Raw genomic sequence first — 23,983 nt, forward strand, 5'->3', positions numbered from 1 at the left:
ATGGTCTAGTTTAGTTAAGACCCTACAAGTTTGCTATTTTAGCCAAAATGTATACATGTTCCCTATTCAACCCTTTGTTAAGCATATTCTTTTGTCTGGCCTTTTATGTGTTGATCATTGTCAACCAAGTGACATATGGGAGGTCATTACAACCTTGGTGCTAAGTACACCAACTTTACCACCATGGTGTAAACTATGTTTACACCATGGTGGATGGCGGATTTACCGCCCCATTCCAAGGTGAGTGGGGCGGTAAATCCCCATTTCCCATTTTCCCTTCCCCATTCCCATTTTTGCCCCATAGGGCATAATGAGAGTGGGGAAGGCGCTAATTACGCCACCGTAAATTACGGTGGCGTAATTAGCATCATGGCGGATTAGCGCCATGGATTTTAACGGCTGCTAAAAGCAGGCGTTAAAATCAGAATCAGGCGTTAAGGGTTAACGGTGGCGTTAACCCTTAACGCCTGAGTTGTAATGAGGGCCATGGTGTCATAAGTACCTTAATGAGCCTAGATACAGTAGGCCACCCAACTCCACATCCCATCCGTATTATTTGGGAAGTGTCCACCTTTGGTTCCAGTTCCAGGTTGGGAAAGGAGGGAGCCCTCAAGAAGACCTATTAACAACTCTACTCTGGTGGCTCTTGTCTCAGGGTCTTCCTGTGCTGACCCACCACCCAAAGAGGATGCAAGTCCAGTGGAACCAGTCCAGTGCAGAGAGATGATCCAACAAATTTCAGGGCTATGGGTTCTGCCTGATGTCTAAAGCTAAGATGTCCATCAAACATTCCCTGGCAAGTTCCACCTATAATTTATTTTCGGCGTTGATACAGATGTGCATGTGGACCTGCCATTTGGATTCTGCAGGGTCTTGTCTTCTCCACCATGCAGGTTCGGACCTCACCCCAGACAAACGTGTGCCATGGTCACCACCACCCAGTGGACCCATTGGCCTTACTTCTGAACTATTCAGAGAAACCCATCCACATCCATCAAGGAGAGGCCATGGGTAACTTTCATGCAAAATTCACATAATAAATCACAGAACTTCAACAAAGGAATTTGAAAGGCAGCAGTCCCCACTTCCTGAAGCATAACAGCTTAGAGAATGCCAGTGTGATACCAAGAGATGCACGGCAGGTGGAGGCCCCACAATAGCATTTGGGTGGTGTGCCAACATCATCCTTCCAGTCATATAGGGAATGTCAGTATTACCCTGACTTGGAAAAGATACATCAATGCCTGCAATTGGTAGATGTGGAGGACTTTATAAACCCCAGAAGTGCAAGGCTGCTCTGTGAGTGTCAGCTCATGGAACCTCTGAGAAAATCCAGGAACTCTAGTGTTTAGTGGCATCAAACAGAGATCATATTCAGCCACTAAAGTGAGCTAGTGAGAGGCTGTCAGCCTCAAATCTCAGTCTCACTCCAATCCAACCAACAACCCTGCCCATTGGGTGAGTTACGAAGGACCTTGTGAGTGATAATTGTAGATCTGGAGGAACCCTTTCCAGATGATCCACCTTGGAGAACCGTAAAAGATCCATTAAGTAAAGGAAGTTATTTGTATACCAAATATGTAACTGTGTCCCTTCAAGAGTATTACCCTGAATTGGAGTGGGAGATTGACCCAAAATGTGGGAAAGAAAAAGAAAAACACATCTGTACCGAGGGCTTCTGACAAAAAACTCCATTGTGAAAGAAACTTGCAAAAAGAGTCATCAGCAGAGGCAGAGAAGATCCTAAGAAGGATCTTGAACAAGAAAGATAAACATCTAAGAGTTTGTACTTCAGAGGCACACCTACAGTGGGCTTTACTAAAGAACTGAGAACAGAGAACATCAAAGGAGATTGAAGGTGCCATACTCGGTGCAGGGGGACTAAGGGAAACGGGGAATGTCTACTGGATTTTCTGGGTGCAGTAAAAAAACTTCTGATAACAATATCCTTGAAAGTAGAACCCACAAGTAAACCAACAGCCACCAAGGGAGAGCCCATGAGGAAGGGGGCTGACCTTACTGATGGATGAAGAGGTGGATGGGTGTAGCCATGATCCAGGTGATGATGCTGGGCAAAGGGACGAAGGGAGGATTGCCTGGTTACCCCCACCTTGCCATGTGCAGGAGGCATAGGCTCGTCACATGGCCAGCTTAGATGCTCCTGACCCTTTGGGAGCAGCAAAGTTGTAATGGCAGCACAACCTGCCAGCTTGGCACTCCTTGTAGAGGTACAGAAATCCAGGATAAAATCACAATGTGAAAGAGTGGGACATGAACCAGGCGACCAAATGTGAGTAATCCTTATATCACATCCCAAGGGCTGTATATTGATACAGCTAAGACCGGTTATTTTAAGAGAGTCCACCCTGAGCGCAGGGACAGGGTGTGGCAGGCAGAAAGGACCAGTCAAGGGGAGTAATGATTCAACCCCAAGCCCCACTTTAGGACTGTGTGCCATCCCAGAGGTGAGGGACAGGCAGCCAATTCCCATCACAGCTGCCTAAAGAGAAACCTGTGTTCCTCACATCAGTGAGAGGCTGGAAGTCAGGAAGAAGAAAAATCAGAGCATGTGGCAGAAGATGATGGCAATAGGAGGAAGAGTGAATTCAAAGTTGGCTGGAGAAGGGAACAGAAGGAGCTGGAGCAAAATCAGGAGACCGGGGAGAGCCCCTGGAGCTTGTGTAGTGCATGAGGCTGGACGAGAGGGTGGGTTAAGAGGGAAGACAGAGCCTGAGGGGTGGGAGTAGGCAGAGCCCAGGGACTGAAAGGAGAATGATTCAGAGGGCTCAAAGGAGAATGATTCACGGGGCTGGAAAGAGTTTTCAGGCAACAAGAAAAGAGAAGGAGACAGGGGAAAGAGATCAGTAGTTAGTAGAAGACTTGCTGTAAGAGGTGGGAGAGTGGAGGATCATCTGACAGAAGGAGGAGGTGATGTAGGGAAGCCAAGGAGAAACATGGTAGAGGTGAAGGAGGCGGATGTAGAAGGAAGTGAAGGAACATCAAGGAGGGGGAGCAGAAGATAACAGTGAGAAGTGTGGAGAATGAGTTGAATATTACTAAGGGAGAGGGAGATTTTACATAAGTACAGAGGCAGAAGGGCATTAGCGCAGAAAAGAAGATGGCAGAACCTACCACACCAAGGGGTACACCTAGAATGGGAGGATGAACAAGCTTGTAGTGAGAAGTCAAGAAGTAGCAGTAGAAGTTAAGAATAAAGAGGGAGACACATACTGGCATAGGGGGATGGAGATCCAGGAACCTGGGAAAGAGGGAGGTAGTAAATAGGCCTAGTGAGTACCCCGTCAAGACCTTATGGTGGCCTGTCTTCCTGCGACCTTGGTTGAATGCCAGTTCCACCTCAACATCACATACAGAGCCTGCTAACAGGTTCCCATCTGGAGCTGAACCCCAGGAGGAGGCTCCTTCTCCCTAAAATCAGAAGGGGGTGTAGGAACTACTTACACCCTAGATTTAGAACATAGAGGAATCCCCGAGAGGAAGAGGGAAGAAGAGTGTGGGCACCCATTAAATCAGAGATTGATAATATAGGGGGAGCCCTGAGAGAAAGATGGGAAAAGGGTGTTGGAACACTTTAACCATGACAATATAAACTCACTGGTAGTTGTATTAATCTGCTCGGAGAGACAAAACCTTGGACTTAAAAGTTCTTCCAGTTCTCATTACTTCCCAGAAAGGCAACTATTTTTGTTAAATTGCCACTGCCCACTTCCAGGAGCAGAACCATCCTGAAAACTTTAGTTTAGTTCAAACCCTACCAGTTTGTTATTTTGGCCCCCATTTGTAGAGCTTCCCTAATATACCCTTTGTTAAGCATTTCTTTTTGTCTGGCCTTTCACTTGTCAACCAATGCCAACCACATGGAATTGATATGTGCATGTGAAGTTTCTGGGTGCATTGGAACCACGAAGAAAGCAGTTGAGAATTGTGCAGATGATAACCTAATGTTTATAGTTGTATAACACAGGATCAACTTTAATCATTTAAAATTCTGGAGGGTGAGGCCTTACTATGGACAGATGCATACCAAGGAGGCTTTATGTAATCAGAATGGCTCTGTTTCATTCAGTCTACCACATACGTGTGCTGCCTTCCAGCACTTCCCACTCAATCTCCCTTCGGATAAGCAGTACTTTTTCATGTTTACTGACATGTTCACTCCCTCACTGAGCAATACTTTCTGAGTTCTCCCTTTAGTTGTCAATGAGAAACATAGTTGATCAATTCGGATTTTAAAATTCCGGTCTTCACCGTTTACTGCAGATCAGTCTTTCAAGACATGTTCACAATTTCACCATGACCTCTGGAAGTGGCCATGCACGTACGGCACCCGGAGGGAGTATGCATACTCCCTATCCACCTTTCCCCTTTGTGTCCTCCACATTCACCTTGCACAGAGCCCACTCTAGGACCTATCACCTCCGAATGTTGCCTTACAAGCCTCCATACTTCAAAGGTATGGCTGGACTACAACTCAAGCTCAGCATGCTATCATACATGACTTCTTTTTTCTCCTGAAAGTACTTGAAACTGCCCTCATGGCCTTACACTTGCTCTTAGGAGAGCTGTTTTCCTATTTACTCTTCTACAGAGACGTCAAAAGCAAGCTTCTACGAACTCAACTCCTACCCTCCTCATCCTCTCCTGTCATTACAACAGTCATGTTTCTTTAACCCTGCTCTCACTTACCCTTCCTCTCCTCCTGTTACCTTCTTCCTCTTCTTCACAGACCACAGACCACAGTCTGCAGATCCTAGGCAGGGGTTCAATATGCCATTTCTTAAACAAGACCTGATCACGTAATAGCCCTACTGCCGAACTCCCCGGCGCTAATAGCGCCGGATCACGAGTTTGGCGGTAAAGTAATTCCCCATTCCCCATTGAGCCCATTCGGGAATGCCCCATTCCCCATTGGGCTCAATGGGGAAAATTCACGCTCTTACCGCCGGCGGATTTCCCGCCGGCGGTAATAGCGCGAATTTTCGGCGGATTTCCCCCCAGCTAAGAGCTGTGGCGAAATCCGCCGAAGTCCTGATTTGGCGGACCCTTAAATCCGGCAGTATTAGCGCTACCGCCGGATTTAAGGGTTACCGCCAAAGTCGTAATCAGGCAGATACTACTACGCAGGTCACTGATGCAATGTAGGAAAAATATAACATCATATAACCTAACATACCATATGGATGTATTTTTACTGCACAAGGTAAACAATACCCTTCCTGGGGAGAACTATAATGAGTGAAGCAGGGGGCCTTCTTGGACATGCAGTTCTGTAGGGACTTTGCACTGTGTGAGGCAGAATGCATTCTGGAAACTATAGTGCTCGGGGCCTCACTCTCGAATAAGGCAGAGTGTATTCTGGTACATGCAGGTTTCTATGTGCCTTCGTACTTGATGAAGAGACCTCTGAACCAAGATGATGTGAAAAAATGGACCGTGTTGAAGACGAACAGCTGTAAGGTGGACACAAGCGCATCTGGCCCTCTTGCCCAACACTGCATAGGAATAAAACCAGTTACTATTAGGTTAACTAGTTTTTATACTATTTTTTGCTTAGGTTTCAATTGTTGCCTACAGTTACTGTTTATCAGGGGCAGACCCCTCTGAGAACACAGAGATGTTTACATGTCGATAAGGTGCAGCCCAGGTTTTTGTATCCAGTATTGCCAGCAATGTTTACAGGAGGTGTGGGTCCCCTTCTACTGAGAATGAACATGGTTCAAATAACCTGCTCACTGGGATGTATCACACTCAGGAAGGTCTACAATCACGTTTCAATAATAGTTGTGTGATGAATCCAATGGAGTTATCACTGATACACCGGCGGTGACCTCCACCCATGTGGCATTGGGATCGCAGCCGCTACCTGATACTGACATTGGGGGTGGCTATATGAGAGAGGATCACATGGGAGGAGATAACCTCTGGGGCAATGTCATAGCTTCATTGGATGAGGCATAGTATCCTCCGTTTGCCTCTGAAGATAGTCCTCTCATACCCAAAACGCATATAGCCTATTGCCATACCCCTACTCCTTCTCCTTGGAAGAATAGAAAGGATTCTTCACCAAAGTATGCCAACCGAATTGCTAACCTTGGTCTACCAAGTGGAAGTAAAAAGAATGCCTTCATCAGTTCTATCTATTCATCGCCCAGAACTGATTTACCATCCAGGCACGTTGATGGTGATTATCCAAACTCTTTTTTTTTAATCACACATCAAAATTGGACTCCTTGTCCCAGAACCTACCGGATACTGGGAAGAGGAAGAGGAAAAGAGCAGTGCACAACGAAAGAGGCTTTCAGCCCAACAAGCATTCCAGCTGTTGACTGAAAACACCTAAACCCGGGAGATTTAAACACTGGCAGCCCAGTGTCCAGGGCTGTTGTGAACGCAGAGAGAACAGTCCGCCTCTCAGTGAGATTTGAGGTCCCGGGCAGGTGTGGTGGAGCTGTGCGGCTCAAGGCAGAAGGGAAACACTGCAAGAAGGAGAGGCGCTGAAGAGCCGCTGGGAGAGCGGAAGAAACTCCTGGTCATTCACTTGCTGTAGAAAGCCAACCCTTACCTTAAGCAAGCCCAATCTGAAACCTGTAGGGAAGCCGCTGGAAACAGAAAGATGCTGAGAAAGCAGACGCAAAGGGAAAACCGGAAGAGTACTTTCACACAGTGACCACGCAAGAGCCCGAGAATGCCAACAAGAGCCGGTGAGTCAACCCAATGACAGTGGGGACCCCGGGGCTTATTGGCAGGTGCACCAAAAACATAGTAGTAAAACAGACTGAAGAACAAAAGAAAACAGGGAGCCTATTTTTAAAGAGGGAAGATGAATTGAACCGAATGCCCTTACCAGTTTGTGAGTGCATGGAATGCAAATACATGGAAGCACAGACGGGAGTGGTATATCAAGAGGATATATTGTTCAACAAGGTGGATGTACAATTAGGGAAGTGGGATGACTACAAGAGGTCCTTGTACAATGGTATACCAGGCAATTTCAAGTGCATGAAGATAAGAAGTCCTGACATAAAAATATACCAGCAATTTCAAGTGCATAAAGACCGGAAGTCCTGGCAGGAGAGCATACCAGGCAAGTACAAGTGCATCAAGATAGGAAGTCCTGGAAGGAGAGTATGCCAGGGAGGGACATATCCATGAACATAACAAGTCCTGCAAGAGAGTATACCAGACAGCCACAAGGGCGAAAATACAAGAAGTCCTGGCAGGAGAGTATATCGGTCAATTTACAAATGTGTGGACCCAAGAAGTTCTAAGCAAGGATAGTAGGACTGTAAGGGCCAGAGAAACAGCAGCACGATCCTGGCCACAGTACTTTGAAGTGAATGGAACTTTAGAACTGTGTGTGAATAAACATATCACAGTGGGCCCATAAAATGCAAGGAACTGTCATATAAAGAACTGTTTGTGATAAAGAGGAATCAAGGGGAAGGCAGTCACCCTCTGGAACAAGGATTCATCATCCCTGAAAAACCTTTTGAGTTGAAGCTACTTATTCTTGTTTTACAAACACGTCTATGTGAAAGCACCAGAACTGTTTAAATTAAAAGACCAACCCTGAGCCAGGGAGTCACCCTCTGGAAAAAGGACTCCTTATCTCTGAAGAACCTTTGGAGTTGGAACTACTCGGTCAATTTACAATTCTTTATTTCTTTACTAACACTTTTTGTCAAAAGGCATCAAAGGTTATGGATATCTCGCCCTTTCACATTTTGTTTGGTTTATAGTGTGATGGCCAGAGTAGAACATTTGGACATAAGGACAGCTTGATTTTAACATCCTGACACAGGCTGATCCTTGGTTTTGGTTTAGGTAGGGAAACCCCTCTTAGAGCAGGGTCAGAGAGGCCTTTTCCCAACCCTTTCTTTTGTTTAATAACAATCTTTAACCAGAAACATACAATTTGTGTCCAAGTTTCATTCTTGACTCGTCATAGTTGTCATTCCCGTTAGGGCCCCAAATGGTGGGGAATTACTTACAGGATGAATTAAAGCCATTAGTAATCCCATTAACAGTCCCTTCTCAGGGAATTTGAAACAGTTCCTCGTACTAATTACCTATTGCCCAGAAGTTCAGGGCCGCAATCTGCCCACTCTGGAGAATCTATTGCAAGGACTCCTTCCTTAGTGCAACAGCTCTAGGGAATGGATATAACCCATTTGTAATCCCAGGGATATGTATACTAAACGGGAAAGTCTTACAGGCCACTACAGTGAAGAGTGTGGTTGTGGTTGGCAGAACTGGTGCAATCAGGATGCGAGAACACTGCAGTGCAATCACCCGTGGCTGAGGTGTTGCTAGTCTTTCCTACAGTAGGGCTGAAGCTTTTCAGACTACCCGGAAGATCCTTCAGCAGCATTTCCTTCACTGTCAGGCTTTGAGCCTGATGTGCTACCTTGGGGAGTCCACCAGTACTGGATTGTTAATCAACAGTTCACATTGGCCCTGGTGCCCTCTAGCTGGCATCCAGTCCTTTTGGGGTCCTCTTTGTTTTATCAGGCTCTCCGATTGATACCAAAACCTCAGACCAGATGTCATGTTGTGCCGGGTATAACATAAATGTAGGTGAGGATCTGGAAAGAGGAAGAGGGCGGTGTGCGAGTTCTAGTGTGTGCTAGAACGTGATAGAAACATTGTTTATTAAATTGGTCTCCAAGGTTTCTGCAATGAAAACCACACATATGAGGACAAAGAGCGTGCAGCAGGTATCTTACATACACCTCGCAACAGTTTTTTCATCCTGCTACAAATCCTAGGCAAATGTCATCAACAGCTGCCATCCCATTGCCTCACCACTGTCCACTACCAGGATTATTGACCCACAGGCCAGTGCTCTTGGTGCAGTGTGGACGGCACTTGCATTAACCAACCCTTTCTTCTTTGTGTGTGCCAGCCCATCTTCATTCTACGCGGCCCAAAGAAGGCTCCTTACTGGCACCAGGAGACTGCTGTCAAAATAGTTGACACCCCCTCAAACAGGAACAGCAGTAGAAGCCACGTCACTGCAACTTCCCCTACGTTTCGTCATCTCAGTCTCTAGTAAATGATGAATTGAGGTTCCTGCCATTATCTATAGGGGTCGTTACACCCAAAGGAAGCACCGCTAACACTGAAAACACACCAATGTGAGTTGAATATTTCAGCTCTCAAATTCTATGAAAATAACATTTACAAATATGGGATGTAACCTAACCCAGACAAACTGAAAACTGTGACTTGCACAACTCCTCCTCCGTGCCTGTCGCACTTATGCTCCTTTGTTGATGTGGCCAGCTCCAGTGTCGATTACATCCCTGACTTTGCCTCGATCAGTGCCCTCCTTCCCCCACTGACGCATCATGTCACCTGGCCTCCTTTGTGCAAGATAGCATGTCAACAAATCAAGAACAGAATTGCAAGTACTTTAATCCCATTTTATGCGCAGAACTGACTGTTGATGGAAGCCTAGTGGGCCTGGGTTTCACCAATGCTCAGAACAAGCCTGGCTGCAAAGACTCCTTGTAAGGATTGTATCCGGTGCCAACAGGAGCCTATCAGATATTGAAACGGTGTGCGCTTAAGCTGAGAAGCAAAGGCTGCTGGTATTGTGTGCCTGTAACCAACATAATTTATATGGGAAAGAATTCAGGCCCATGTGACTATCTATGGCAATCCAAGGGAAAAGATGTTTACCAGGACTACAAATTCGAGATCATTGACTGTTCAGGAAAGGAACAGCATCATGAGGGCTACCTCTCCAGACACTGTCTGCCCCAACAAAGGGGCAAGACATCAGCTGCCAATCAATATACCAAGTATGTTGTAAGTCAAACTCATGGCCATCCCGTGAAGGACCTTGTTGCAGCTTCCCAATACAATGCCATGCTGAAGTTGGTGACTGAGTTAGTGCGGTCACAATGATGGATGCACACAACTGAACCTCACAGAGGAGATAATAGGGCAAAAACGAGGGAGTACGCATTTCCTTGGGTCTGATTATGTGGGATCCACTCCCTGAGCTATCACTATGCATTTGTAATATCTTCAAGTGCTTCATCACTGTGGATGAGCACGGAGCAGTTCTGCAACCTCAGGAGCTGCAGTAGCATACTGTCACCTCAACAGAGTGGCTCCATGCTATCTGAGCTCGCCCTGCCCCCTCACCAGATTCACTATGTAGCTGTTTAGGATCAGTGGAGGCTTGGGCTACGCTCATGTCACAGGTTACCCCACTCAGGCTCTCCAAAGAGGGCAACCGCGCAGAAATATTGGGCAGGGATAAGTCTAGCCCTGAGCACTCTGTGGGGAGGGAGGAAGCCTAGAGTTGGAAGAAGCATGTACAGATAGCTGAAAGACATGGGGTGGAGACGTGTCAGAATCCAAGGGGAAATTGAATAATAAAGGCACAAAGACTTCTGTGACGTGGTGCCTGCATGGAGAGTTCTGTATCTTATTCTCATTGCTCCAGCAGTGGAGAGGAGACCTACCCTGATGCATGGAGTGGATAAGAGGAAGCGGGTGGGGCTGTGTGGAGGGTTCTCATCTCTATTCCAGTCTTCAGTCCTGCACCCATTGCCTCACATTAAGGCCCAACATTTGGAGGACCCTTCTTCTTCTATCCCACCCTAAGCTGTATGCGAGTACGTGGTCCTATATTCGCTGTTCCTCCAATTAAGGACTCCACTGCACCAGCAGTAACTTCCTTTTCTCTATCTAGGGAGGATATTTCAGGGTCAACGCCCTCACCTTGTGAAGCAAGGCGACAGGGAGCAGCACAGGTTTGATCCCCGGCAGCGCGCTCAGAAACCTCTGGGTATTAAGTGTGTTATAAATAACCAAATACAATTACAATATCTTGAGCCTCAGTTCTGTCCATTTCTGTCAACCCTCACTCTAACACGCATTTCAGTTCCGCACGCATATCCTTGTGATCTTGCTGATTAAGGAGTGGCGTTGATCCCCTGCCCGCAGGAACCTCCCATCTTTTTGTACTGGTTTAATTCCCTCATATCACACACACCGGCTCCTAAAGGGGCCTGCCCATTTTCTGCTCACTATGTCTCCTATACTAATGCTCTCACAAACACCTGACGCCAGCAACAAATCTGAGCTCTGCCCTAGAGGGGCTACATTTATCCTGGACTTTTCAGTTCAGATATGTTTTGCAACAGTAGATGGTCTTTTGTTCCTCAAATCTCCCACTTGATTCCACATGATTTGCCTTTCATCCAGGCCATCATCTGAACTCTAATTATTCACCTTTCAAAAGTGTTTTGTACAAAAATAGTTTAATTATATATAAAATATTTGTTCTGTCTCTCCGGTGGGATGCAATTTCCGTCCCTTTGTCCTGCACATCTATAGATGTTGAAACCTTGGCTGTCCTGCGGGTGGATGATGCAGTGAGCACCAGGCCTTGCTCTTTGACAGTGGAGCATTAGTAATTCTCCACATGGGTTCTACAGGAGGATGCCAGCCTAACTGGCTTTCCTTCTTCTGGAGTTGGTCCAAGTGGTCCTGCCACACTGCCTGTCCATAATTACCTCAACTTCTGTAGAGTTCAACCCACATTAGGCAGCTGTTAGAAATGGCTGACCTGCCCGACTGGTCACATCGGGGTTGGGGAATTTGCAGTTCATTCAGAGTGACACCCCACTGTCCTGCAAAAGAAAGAAAAAGTAAGAAAACAATCTCCTGACCTGTCCTCTTAAGGGATCACTTTATGTCCATGGTCCATTGTGTTTCACTAAATTCATAGTTGCCCCTTCTGTTTTTCCACTTACACTCTTCGTCCCGTTCTTTTCTCACTTCCCTCATAGCTACGCCTTCCCCATTCTTAGCCCGCTTTTCTACACACCCTGTGGTTTTCCTTTTTCTTCTATAGATCCTTGCCTCTCCTATCCTCTACAGCTCAAATCTTGTCTCCCTTTACAGCTTACTGTCTTGCCTCACTCGCCAAATTCCCCATCCCTACTCTCTAAGTTCCACCTGCTTGTGCTTTTTTGATTCTCTTTTTCCATCCACTATGGCCTACTTGATCTTGTCCTTTGTCCCCAATCTCTCCTACTAACTGAAGGTTCCCTCTCTTTTTGGTACTATTTCCCCTTCTGCTGAAATGTTCCCCCCTCTGCTTCACCTGTAATATATAGTTACCTGTAACTGCAGCTTGGATTGCACTGCTCGACCATATGTTGTTTAATGGAGGGTCTGTCGTCCTCATGCTGCCTGCGTGACTTGGCTGAGCTATCGCTGCAGGTGTTTGGGTCAAAGTCCTGGAACACCCATGTGGTATGTTTCTGTGAGAAGATCCTTCTGTGGTGCCGACCTCCTTGGACGCTTCCCTCCCTGGAGTTGGGTCTTCTTTCCCGGTTAAGCTGGCACTAGCTGGGATGCAATGGCAGAAACCACAGTCTTTCAGGAAGCTCAAGCTTTCCCAGCCCAAGCCATTTCTGTAAACTCCCAAGATCAGCAGCTGGGGCCCATCTGCCAAAGAAAGACAAACAGTCTGTATGTATGCGCTGGTTGGATCCAAAAATAAAATGGTTTGAAATGTGATTACCCTCCTTTATGAAATGGGTGCACCTCCAATCTAGCAACTGTAAGGAACTCATGGTGGCAACAGTAAAGACAGACAAAAGTGATCACAGTTCAAGGGTGTTTATTAGACTGTAAATGCAGGATGGAAGAAATGCCTAATCTAAACCTAAATCTAAGATGGGAGCAAGCTTCGGCCATCAAATGAAAAATAAGGCTGTCCTTGTGGCGTCTTGTCAAAGTAAAAAGGCCTATACTAAAAAAAACTATTGCCAAACCCTTACAACTAATTACAAAAAGAGTGTGGGATAGGGTTTTCAATAGAGGAAAAAGTGTTCACAAATAATAAGTCAGGATGTGATTGCCAAGGGTCTCCCTTCCCCACGTTTTGAGCACAGCACACAGTGGATCTCCTGAGCACAGCACACACTTGGGCTTTTCCAGCACGAGTCGACAGTTCCGTTCCAGCTATCAGGTTCTTCGATGGTTAAGTCTCTTTAACAAAAGTCTCTTACCTTCGAGGGCCTGATGTTTTCAACAAACAAACACAAAGTTCTGTTCCGCATACACTTTTGGTGAAGGATTCACCCCTGGGTCCACTTCTTCTGGGTGTAGACCCCTCACAATTTGTATTCAAAACAATCAACTAAACAGTTCCTTTCTTAATGAAGTTTGGGTGATGACTTTCCACCTGTGGATCTCCCTCTTTCGGGTTCACTCCTGTCAACACACTGTTCATGGGACTTCAGACTTCAACCCGTCGTTAGCATCGCCCCGCCAGGTTAACTCCTGCCAACCTTTGTAACGCCCTGTTCATGTACTACTTTTCACCATGAGGGATTAATTTCCCTTAGCTTTCACATCATCTGTCGGTCAAAGACTCGATGGTACAGAGGATTTTACAAGAACCCTGTATGACCACTTTGACCTCTCTTCGCCTCTTCCCAAGGCTTTCTGGTTATGGTAGTCTCTACCATCAGGTAATTGCCCAGAGTTTCCAGCGTGAGCACCCACGTAGTGCCGGACGCCTCTGTTGCGGGCTTTCCTCCTCTTTCATCAATAGTTTCTTTAAACCTTTCAAAGTTCAAATCAGCCGTTTGCTACTTTTCATTCAACACAGTTCGGTTTCTTATTAACGTTCCCCTCAACTCACCAGCTGTGATGAACTGCTTGGCCTTCCTTCTCTTTGGAGTCAAGGTTGGTACCACCAAGGCAAACATCTCTCCCCGGCTTGATAATCAGCAGAGGAGGGTCTTGTGTACCATGCGCATTTGCTGCAACACATGCTGGCTTTCGTTTGCAGCCATATGTTTCCGTCTGCAGAGGTTTCACAGGCCTTGATCGTAAAGGGCAAGGTTGCTTCTCTCTTTGTCACCCTCTCGGTATTTGCCGTCATTCGTCCTCCTCTTCAACTGCTGTGCGGAATTAGCTCTCATGTTGTGCGGTCTGCCTTGCTCCTCCTGTGCTCTCTTGCTCCACCTTTTATCCATGTGGGGAAGGGAAAGGGCCGTCAGGTGTGTGTGATTCTGGTCAATTGCCTGACCCTTGTATTGGGACATGTCAGGTAAACAGCTCTGGTGTTAGTCTGTTGTCTTTTGTGTTATGCAAATGTGTTTGTGTAGGAAAAGTGGGGGGGCAGTGTTTTGGAATATCCTACATAGTAGGATGGGAAAAGGTGTTGAAAGAAGGGCAATACCCGTCAGTGTCCCACTCCCAAAGGACTCCTCCCATCCAGGTGATCCTCCCTCACTGGTCCACCCCCAGGACCTGGATCCTATAGCGATGGCCGTGTCCTGGCCACCTCGATGACAGATCCCCGGGGACTAGCTAGGGAGACAACTTCAGGTTTCTCACACAACCCCATTGAAAAGTATACCAAACCCCATGGTATTCCCTTTTCACCCGGTGATTGGAACATAGAGGCATTGTGTATGAAGCAAGCATCCCAGAATTCCTTGTTCTCTACCTTCCAGATAATGTTTTAGGGACTGTAGATGAGTAGTAACATGTGAGGCAGCATTCAGGATATTCCCTAAATACTTCAAATGGACACTGAGCAGCTTGAAATCCAGCTGTTCCACCTACAATGAAATAAACAGCTGTTAAAAAGTGTAATGATACAAAATGTAATGCAACAGTGGGCAGACATCAGGACAACGTTGTTCGTTCACTAACAATTCCTTTCGCAAGAGTCCTCAGTCACATCCAGACTTGGGCCTGGAGCTCTTCCAAGAAGTAAATACGTCCACTGGATAAATAGACTGGTGCAGCTCTCCTTAATGGAGGGGCAAAAATCTACATTTTCAAATTGAAGAAAAATTAATTATTCTCCAGACAGGAGATCATAAAACTGTTTGATGTGCCCATGTGATTCTAAAGGCAGCAGAACAAGACCCTCAAGGGCCACACCAAGCTAACATTTTCAATATGAATATGTAAACCCCAACCAATTCAGATCTATTGTATATAGTAGAGCGCTCGCTTTGACACCCGTGCAGAGCCTGTTGACGCAGGTTCGAATCCCGGCAGGGCCAAACTCAACCTTTCATCCTCCCGAGGTCGATAAATGAGCACCACACACCGTGGGTAATAACAAGCAGCGCTCAGATACCGGAGGGCTCGTAGCGCCATATAAATGCTAAATTATTATTATTATTATTATATAATTTAGCTCATCAACATAATTTCTGAAAATACCTAATCCATGACTGGATTTGGTTCTGATGAGAATGCTGGAGAATGCTCATGGCCTAGGAAATCCTCCTCACTGTTCTCAGTGGCCTCCTAACGTCAGTAGTCTCCAGCCCCCTCCATGGCCCCCATGGCAATAAGCCCAGGAAAAGTTAATCGAAGTACATGCAAGGAGCTACGCTTTGCAACAATTCCAGTCCTTGACCAGGGACAGCTCCAGGAAGTAAATATTTTCAAATCCTGGAAATAGGATGCCCTATGAAAAGCAGTTGGTGCAACTTCCAGGCTGGTGCAAAAAATAGCCCAGGCTACATGGGCAAGAAACTACCAGAGAAGGAAAAGCAAGACCTCTCCAGGAAGCATGGCCACAAAGTACCTAGGCAACAATTCTACAGAACAAAGTGCAAAGCAGCAAGCATGGAGTGTAGACTGTACCCATTCGCAGACCAATAACCCCCTAAACGCATGTTGAGTAAGCTAGTTGCTCCAAGTGAGTGGGTCCATTTATGTTTTCTGCATGGGGACCAAAAAAGCCTGAATTAACAATGAAACAAGCACTGCCAATCACCACTACCATGTAGACAATTCACATAGGTTTCCCACTGTAGAAGAGGGCAGAAGCAAAACAGCGACAAGGGAGCCAGGATGACGTTCCATTGTGCCGAGTTGTTTATATAGAGTAGTGGATTAATAGAGAAGAGGAGGAAAGGCACAAGAGATCAGATGGAGGAAAATAAGGGAAAGAGGAGGAAGGGAAATGAGCCATTGAAAGGTTGGAGAAGAAAGAGGGACAGAGTTAAGAGGGTACAAGAGAAAGAACTTCAAAAGATAAACAGGAAAGGATAGAGAGGAGGGACAGAAATAATGGAGAGGGAGAGAGTGAGAGAGACAGAGACAGGCCCAGGCCCAGGAAGGCTATTCCACGTTGGACAAGGAGGTCACAGTATCCCAGCCAGAATTGCCTCAAATACTGACTGCAAGTGAGCACCTGTGTGAACAACCCTCATGGGTGATTATACCTCCTGAACGTGGAGTTTGTAACATAAGGAAATCTGATCTTGGGACATTTGGTCATATTTAGACTAGGGTCCATGCAAGCCTTTGACTTCTTTTGTGGTTCTCCGGTTATTCTTAGCTACATCCATCTCATGCTCTAGTTATCTTGCAGTAGGCCACACCCAACAGAACAATAAAAGGGGTTGAACATGAATATATGACCCTGGGTTCTGTGTACCAAATGGTGTGAGCAGTCAGATCAGAGTTGTTGGCAATGAGGTTCAAACCACTTTTAGTGGGGGGGTAATCAGAGCTGGCCAAGTGGAATAAATCTCCTATTTTTACCTACATTTCAGTCAACCTAAAAGTCAAAACGGAAGTCCCTCCATTATCCACTTCACCGGAATACACTTTACTTTACTCCTCCACTTCGCCAGCTGGAAAAACGTACTGATAAATCTTAGACCGGTCTTCCCTTTGTCAACCTTGTGAGAAAGACATCCCTGCAGATGTAGACGAGATCCATGGAGAAGCGGTCGCAGAGGCAGGTACACGCTGCCAAAACAATGGCTAGTAACCAAGATCCTCGTTGGGGTATTAAAAACTTCTAGCGATTCAACCATCCCTCTCTGCTAGGCCACAGGAACATTTGTAAATGAAATCCCCATCTTTCCTCTTTTGAGATTCACCTGGTCCAACAGCAGAAGAATCTCCACCACAATACCCAGGGCCGAAATCTTTTCACAAGCCCGTTCGGATAAACGTGAGGACAGAGAGAGGTGGACACCTCAAAGACAGAAATGGTGCAAGATGGTTTGCAAAAACAACTGATGCGGAATTCTCCTTTAAAGCTTCCGCTTCTGTGTTGCACTACAAAGGATACAAAAAAGTTAATCTTTAAGCAGGCCAAAATGTCAATTCCAACCTGAGGAACTGCACTTTTCCTGCATTTGAAATGACTGCACACGTGCTGAGGCAGTGCATAAAAAAAGCCTGCCATTTCTTTCTTTTGCTAGTTTCAAGTTGCTTTTGGTCTCTCTCTAAAGTCTACTTTGGTGTCCCAATACAAATTGAGTGCCTCCAAAATGCATGCTTTTCGGAGAATAGGTAATTTCCTTAATGTGCCCTTCAAATCCCAAATGCTTGGGAGTATGAAGATAAACTGACTTAAGGACTAGAAATAGGATGAGGAGGAGAAATGCATGCCGGGAACCGAGGAACAATGCGAGAGACAGGGGCAGTAAACATTACAGCTGAAGACAGATAGGGAGAGAAAGACTAGGAAATGAGAAGCTTTGACATGAAGATAACGGGGATGCTGAGGAACAGGAAACTGGGTATGAGAAACAGACTGAGGCATACAAAGGCAGAGCAACAGAAGATGATCAGGAAAGACTATGGTTATTCTCTGCAGATCCTGCTTTTTGGTGGAAATATTTTGACGGTCATATTCATTTGTAGGTTTTTAATCTTGGCGGTATGTTTAATGATTATTACATGTGAACATTTGTGTATTTTACGGAACATTTGGTTTTTAGGTTTGGCGCATTTCATGAAAATGCATGCAATGTTCAGCAACGTTTTGGGTGACTTTGTGGTCTTTTTAATCCTACTACAATAACAAGTTACTACTGAAATGGGACATTTTGTCAATATTTGTAGTAGTAATGCGCAATCATCCTTAACATCATGTCTATTCTGGCTGACAAAGAGGGCAAAAGCATTGTGAAATTGCAATCTTTGCAGACACAGGGAGTGAAAATCCCTTGAGCGACAGCCTACAATCCCACTTGTCACCCATTCCTTCATCAGTTGTAATGGCTTCTTTCAGATATTTCCACATATCCATCATTTTCTGTGCCCAACTACATTTTAAAATGCACTAATATCAAATATAAGAAGGGCATTTAATATCCACAACCCTTTAACAAATGAAGCACTGATGAAACCTGGCAAAAAAGAAAACAAACTATTTCACTACAGAAAAGCCAAAACTATGGGCTTTGTCAATGCCTGCTTCCACTGGAATGTAGCTTGCCCTTGGCAGGGGAAAGCCTGTGCTGCCCCAGACCTACCTCATGCACTAGCAAGAAACCCCCTTGCATTGCCCAGGGAAGTGGTGGTAGCGGATGTACTGATCTGTGGTAAACAAGTCTGGTGATGGTGACGAGGACGGCTCCATCACTTAGACTTGTGTTGAGTAGGAGCTGCATGGAATTTGCCAAATAGGAGGACAGGGAATTGCCCAGATTTTCTTTTGTGTTTAGCCTGGTCGCTGGCAGTATGTGCTGCACCTTTGATTTTGGAGCCACAGGCATATTTTGGGCACGTTATTGTCTGGGAAGAGGGGTCTTAGTTGAGAAACACACCGGACCCTCAGCAAGTTAACAAGTATGGTAAGAACTTTTTTCTCTCATCTCTGTTGCGTGAATTATGCGATTGCTACTGTGATGGGACACACTACAAGTCCCCACATGAGAGATCCAGTTACCAATCAAATCGGTGCCTACTCCCAATACAATTAAAGTGAGTCAAAATAAAACTCCTTTCTTAAAAGCTTTTGTCGGCTAGTTTGTCAGACAAAAAAAGGGGGTTGTTAGCTTTTTGTAGATGTTCAAATTGCCTCATAAGCATCAATAACACAAATATGGAAGTATCTGCTTAACTAATGCTGGGACATTCACACACAATTTTGTTTGTATGTCTTTGGCTTGTTATAGTGCTGTGAAGCAGGAGATTTATCAGGCTCCCATTATTTTGCATTCGGGCACTTGCAGTCTTCCATTCCTAATGTGGAGAATAAAGTGACAATGTTTGGCTAAACATGGTTCTACCTGGATGGGCATTCTGTCACGCTGCTTTACATGGTCATGTATGTACTCTACAAGTGATCTCCACTAAACTGTAGTGTAGTTCTTAAGACTTTGACATGACGGACCCCCACCCCCTATTTTTTTGTTTACAGGGTGCCTGCTATACTTCAATGGGGAGAGCCTATAAAGTATGCGTAAAACAGGTTTCCCCTCCCTCTTACACCATATATTCAGGGACATTGGGACTAATAGAGACAAATTATTCTCTGCATCACATCTTAGCCAAATCATCAACTTTATTACGCCTTTTAACAATTAATAAAATCAACACGTATTACATACACATATATAGCAAACGTTTGTGAAAAAGTACAACACATAGCAGAGTGTGCAAATTGGGTTAGTATAAAGTGCCAATAAAGTGCAGCATACTACTATTGCATACTATTGCATAAAGCTAATACTTCATTTGCAATCAAAGAGATTCGGCAAGCTCAAATTCTATCGAAAGCATTGAATCCAATGCTAATAAAAGATTTCTAATTTTTTTATTACATCAAGTCAACAGATCGAAATCATTGCAGGACATTGGACTGCCATTTCTTTCATCTCATGACTCGCAAATTCACAAACAGGATGTTGACCAATCCAATCCAGGTCTATACAGGTAGGTCGACACAATGTTGTCGGCCCTTCTCAGTGATATGCGTATCTGACAACGTTCCTCTGAGAATTGTATGTATGGGCCTTCATCAGGACGAGAATTATTCACACACAGGACTTGATCCAATTACTACCCCTTACACTTTCATGAACACCTTATTTTTCATGATTCCTGTCACTGTTCACAAATTGCTTCATTTATTTGAGAACCTCCGCATCTTTTTGTGTTCATTCCAGGATTATTCGGATGTGGACATTCAAATGTCTTTATGGCTCTGATCACCTTATTTAAGCAACACCCGATCACCTCCTGTGATGTGCAGACATATATTTGCAAGTTGTAATAGTTTATTTATTTGTAATTGTTTATTTATACGGCACTTAAACACAGGTGGAGTGCTTCAAAGCACTTCAAGGCGGCAGGGGAACAAGGGAATACAGTAATCATTCTTAGGCCTTGAAGTTTCCAAATGAATCTAAACAGAAAAGTAGCATACTAGGCCTGATGGCATTTCTCCTAGTGCAAGTGCATGAAGTGTTACAGTGGGGGGGTCACAGGACAGACAAATATTTCTAGTTCTAGAACATTTATGCATACGTACAGACGGAGGTGCGAGGAAGAGGGGGTGGGGAACAAACACATCTGGTCCAATAGGCCCTGTGTTAAGTGCAGAGAGGTTGCCTCACTCGTGGAGCGTAAGCTGAAAGTGCAGCCATTATGAAAATAGTGCAGTGGCCCGGGGACAAGTGCAAAGACTGGCAGGGGGGGCTGGGACCTGTAAGGCTCTGAGGTGATCCAGACAACTAGTCAGCAAACCTGAACAGAGTTAGGGAGGAGAAGAAGGAAGCAGGGTGGAGAGAAAAAAGAGCAGAGGCTAGCAGTGGAGAGAGAGAGAGAAGGAGGAAGGGAAGAGGAAGGTCTTGGAAGGGAAGAGGAAGGTCTTGAGGAGCTTCAAGAACTTAAGGTGCTCTGGATCAATACAGATAGAGGCAGGGTGGCTGTTCCAGAGGGAAGCACCTGCAGAGGATAAAGATCTACCCCCAAATCTCTGTTTGTGAAAGTGGCTCACACGTAGAGAGTTGGAGGAGGACGAGCAGAGGACTCTAGATGGGGAGTATTTAGGAAGAGAGTGTTGTAGATAGTGCAGGACCCAGTCCCAGAAAGCCTTGTGGATTATGCAGATGGTCAAGAGTTTGATCCTTGCGGCCACAGGGAGCCAGTGGAGGGATTTTAGCACCAGAGAGATGCGGTCCCTGGGCTTGAGGCCAAGGATAAGTCTTCCGTTTCTGTTCTGGATGAGTTGCAGAGGACGGAGAGTAGAAATAGGAAGATTGAGAAAGAGGCTGTCGCAAAAGTCCAGCCTGGAGAGAACCAATATGAAAGTGGTAAAGCTCTGGGCAAATCTTCTCTATAATGAATTTAAAGATATCCTTAGGACAGGTATTGTTCCATCATCGTGGAGTACAGCCCATGTTATTTCAATCCATAAGTGCGCGAGTAGGTCGGATCCAAAAAATAATCGGCCTATTTCCTTGATAGACGCTGATGGTAAAATCTTTTCAGCTCTATTGTTAACACACTTGGAGGAGTGGGAAAAGCAATTCCATCCACTTAGTATATTTCAAACAGGCTTTTCGTTAGGGTCATTCCACAAATTTTAATGGCATTACTGTGAAATGCATACAGGATGAGGCATGGAGAAGGGATGTACATTCATGGCATCAGTCGACCTCTCCGCCGCATTCAACGCCGTTGATCGCAGTAAACTATGGAAGAAACTAGCCCGATGGGGTCTGCCAATGGGCCTTTTGAGGCTTGTTGAGGCTGTTTTATAAGAACGCTGGTATTCGGGTGCGATTAAGCCAGAAAGGTTAAATGTCAGAAAGAATCCAAACATACTGTGGGGTTAGATAGGGCTGTGTATTAACGCCCTGGATTTTTTATCAATCCAGGGCGTTTTCATCAAACGCTCCGCCTGTTAGATGTGGCGGAGCGTTTGATAAAAGAAGAGTTGCTAGCACCAAGACTAGGCATAAATAAAATCATATGGTTGGCTTATGCTGACAACGTTCTGCTGTTTGACTGTACAAGGGTGGGTCTGCAGCGCCTTCTTGCCATCTCGTGAAATATGCTAAAGAAAAGGGCCTGAGTAAAACAAAAATTCTTTCCTTCTCTAAGGCACAACGTAAGAACCTGCGACCAACATGGTCTCTAGAAGGCAGTATAGTGGGTATTTCCACTAGTGCCATGTATCTGGGCTAACATGTTGGTGCACACAGGGGTACTAAAACTCAGCTGGAGATCCTTTCGTATAAAGCTAAGTCCTTGGAAAACCAAATTTTGAAAATTGATAGAAAATATGGTAGATTCTCGATAAAACCTGCTCTTATGTTCTTTGAGGAGAAGAACATACCGATGATCCGTCTCCAAATGCAACCTTCTATTACATTCAAGTTTGCATATGGCTCCCTAAGTTTGCATATGGTTTAGAATTGTGTTCTGGTGCGATATTGAAAAACTTGAATGTAATAGAAGGTTGCATTTGGAGACGGATCATCGGTATCCCTAATGATGTGCCCTTAGCCACCATTCGATATGTGTTGGTATATACTTCTCTTTGGGCGTGTGTACAGGGGAAGTATGCTTATACTATATGCTAAAATCATGGCTCCTACCGTAAAAACTCTATATGAGTTGGTAGGAAAAAATATACTTTGTTCCGGGTATCTGTCGACCTTTAAAAATAACTGCAAAATCATTCTTCAAAATATCGATTCCAATCTGGAAGCCTTGGTCAGCAAACCAATGTTAACTAAAAAAAGGTTGTTAGATCACGATTGGATCTTAACGACAGAAACTTTCCACTCATATAACTCACTGAGTCAATTGTCACATGAACATAAGAAACGAGGATCCCTCTCTAAAATCGTATCTCTCTTTCCGAATCGGTACTATTGTGGATTGTTGCTAAGGCAATGTTGGAATATCCTTCCAACCAATGATATTCTCCTAAGAAGAAAGCAAATAACTGCAGAGGAAAGTCATTGCAGGTTTCGTCATTTAGAACAGGAATCTGTTAAACATCTTATTTTAGATTGTGCCCAGCTGGAAAACTTAAGAAACATCTTCTTGGGAACGTTGAAGGATTATTATGTTTGCTATTCCAGGGAAACAGTGTGGAAACGCTGCCTAAACATACAAAACACACAGGAAGGTCTGGCCCTCTCAGGTTTTCTTAAGGGTATCAAAATGTATTAAAGAGCAGTAAGGAGATTGCCTGACATAGGGTTTATTGGCCCTGGTTTAAGCCCTTTTTCTCTCCTTTTCTTCTTTTCCTTGGGCCTGGTCATTATTAATTGGTACTATCTGACATTCCTATTATCATGTCTGTATATTTTATATATTTAAAGTGAACTGTTTTATTTCTGATGATTATATGAAGTGTAAACTCCTCTTTTCTATTGGGTAGATTGTTCTTATGTGTTCTGTTTAGGTTGCTTTTTCTTTTTGTTGTTTGTTCTTTTCTCCCCTCTTTCTTTTTTTAAGATGCTTACTAAAGTTTAAACTTTAATTCATTATCTTAATATTACTGACATTTTCTTGGTATAAATTTTTATCTATGCTTGTTTTACTTGTAAAATGATTGATTTTTTTTGCTTACTAAATTGTAAAGGTTTGATTATACCAATTACAATTTAAAAAAATGAAAAAAATAGGGAAAGCGGGAGCAGAGGCCCAAATAGGACGATCTCTGTCTTACTGGCATTCAGGCAAAGATCGTTAGCAGCACACCAGGACTGAATTGAGGATAGACAGTCAGGGATGAGCGAGGAGGAGGCTGAGGGTAACCTGAAAGGGAGCTGCGTGTCATCCTCATAACACTGAAAGTTGGAGGAAAAGGGAGAGATCCTGTGTGCCAAGGGGGCCATGTAGGTATTGAAGAACCAGGGGGATAGGTTAAATCCCTGGGGAACACCAAGTCGAGAGAGTGATAGAGGAGAGAAAAGACCCAAGTTCCACCTGGGAGGACCAGTCAGAGAGAAAGGAGGCTAGCCACGCCAAGACCTGATCTGTGATGCGCAGGGTATCACAGAGACGGGTGATCAGGATGTTGTGGTTAACCATGTTGAAAGCAGAAGAGAGGCAAAGGACAATGAGGACAGAGGGAGAATTAGAGTCAGGATTTGAGAGCAGGTCTTCACAGGTGTTCAGAAGAGCAGTTTCCGTGCCTATGGATGCTCTAAAGCCAAACTGATGGCCATGGAAACAACCA

The 23,983-nt window shown here is 44.9% G+C and overlaps 1 protein-coding gene across 1 annotated transcript in view; it reads right to left on the bottom strand.

Moving 5' to 3' along the window:
* Positions 1-7,667: 7,667 nt before the first annotated feature.
* The window catches only part of LOC138582593 (endonuclease/exonuclease/phosphatase family domain-containing protein 1-like), a 149,125-nt gene continuing 132,809 nt past the window's right edge, over positions 7,668-23,983 (bottom strand). Inside the window, exons 6-8 of the mRNA XM_069654011.1 lie at positions 14,513-14,627; positions 12,166-12,495; positions 7,668-11,672 (exon numbers count right to left, since the gene is read on the bottom strand). Of these exons, the coding sequence (XP_069510112.1) occupies positions 11,557-11,672; positions 12,166-12,495; positions 14,513-14,627 (561 nt within the window). The 3' untranslated portion in view covers positions 7,668-11,556. The remainder of the gene's footprint in view (positions 11,673-12,165; positions 12,496-14,512; positions 14,628-23,983) is intronic.

Source organism: Ambystoma mexicanum, chromosome 1p, assembly GCF_040938575.1.
Source record: "Ambystoma mexicanum isolate Mex_15411 chromosome 1p, UKY_AmexF1_1, whole genome shotgun sequence".
Lineage (NCBI taxonomy): Eukaryota > Metazoa > Chordata > Amphibia > Caudata > Ambystomatidae > Ambystoma > Ambystoma mexicanum.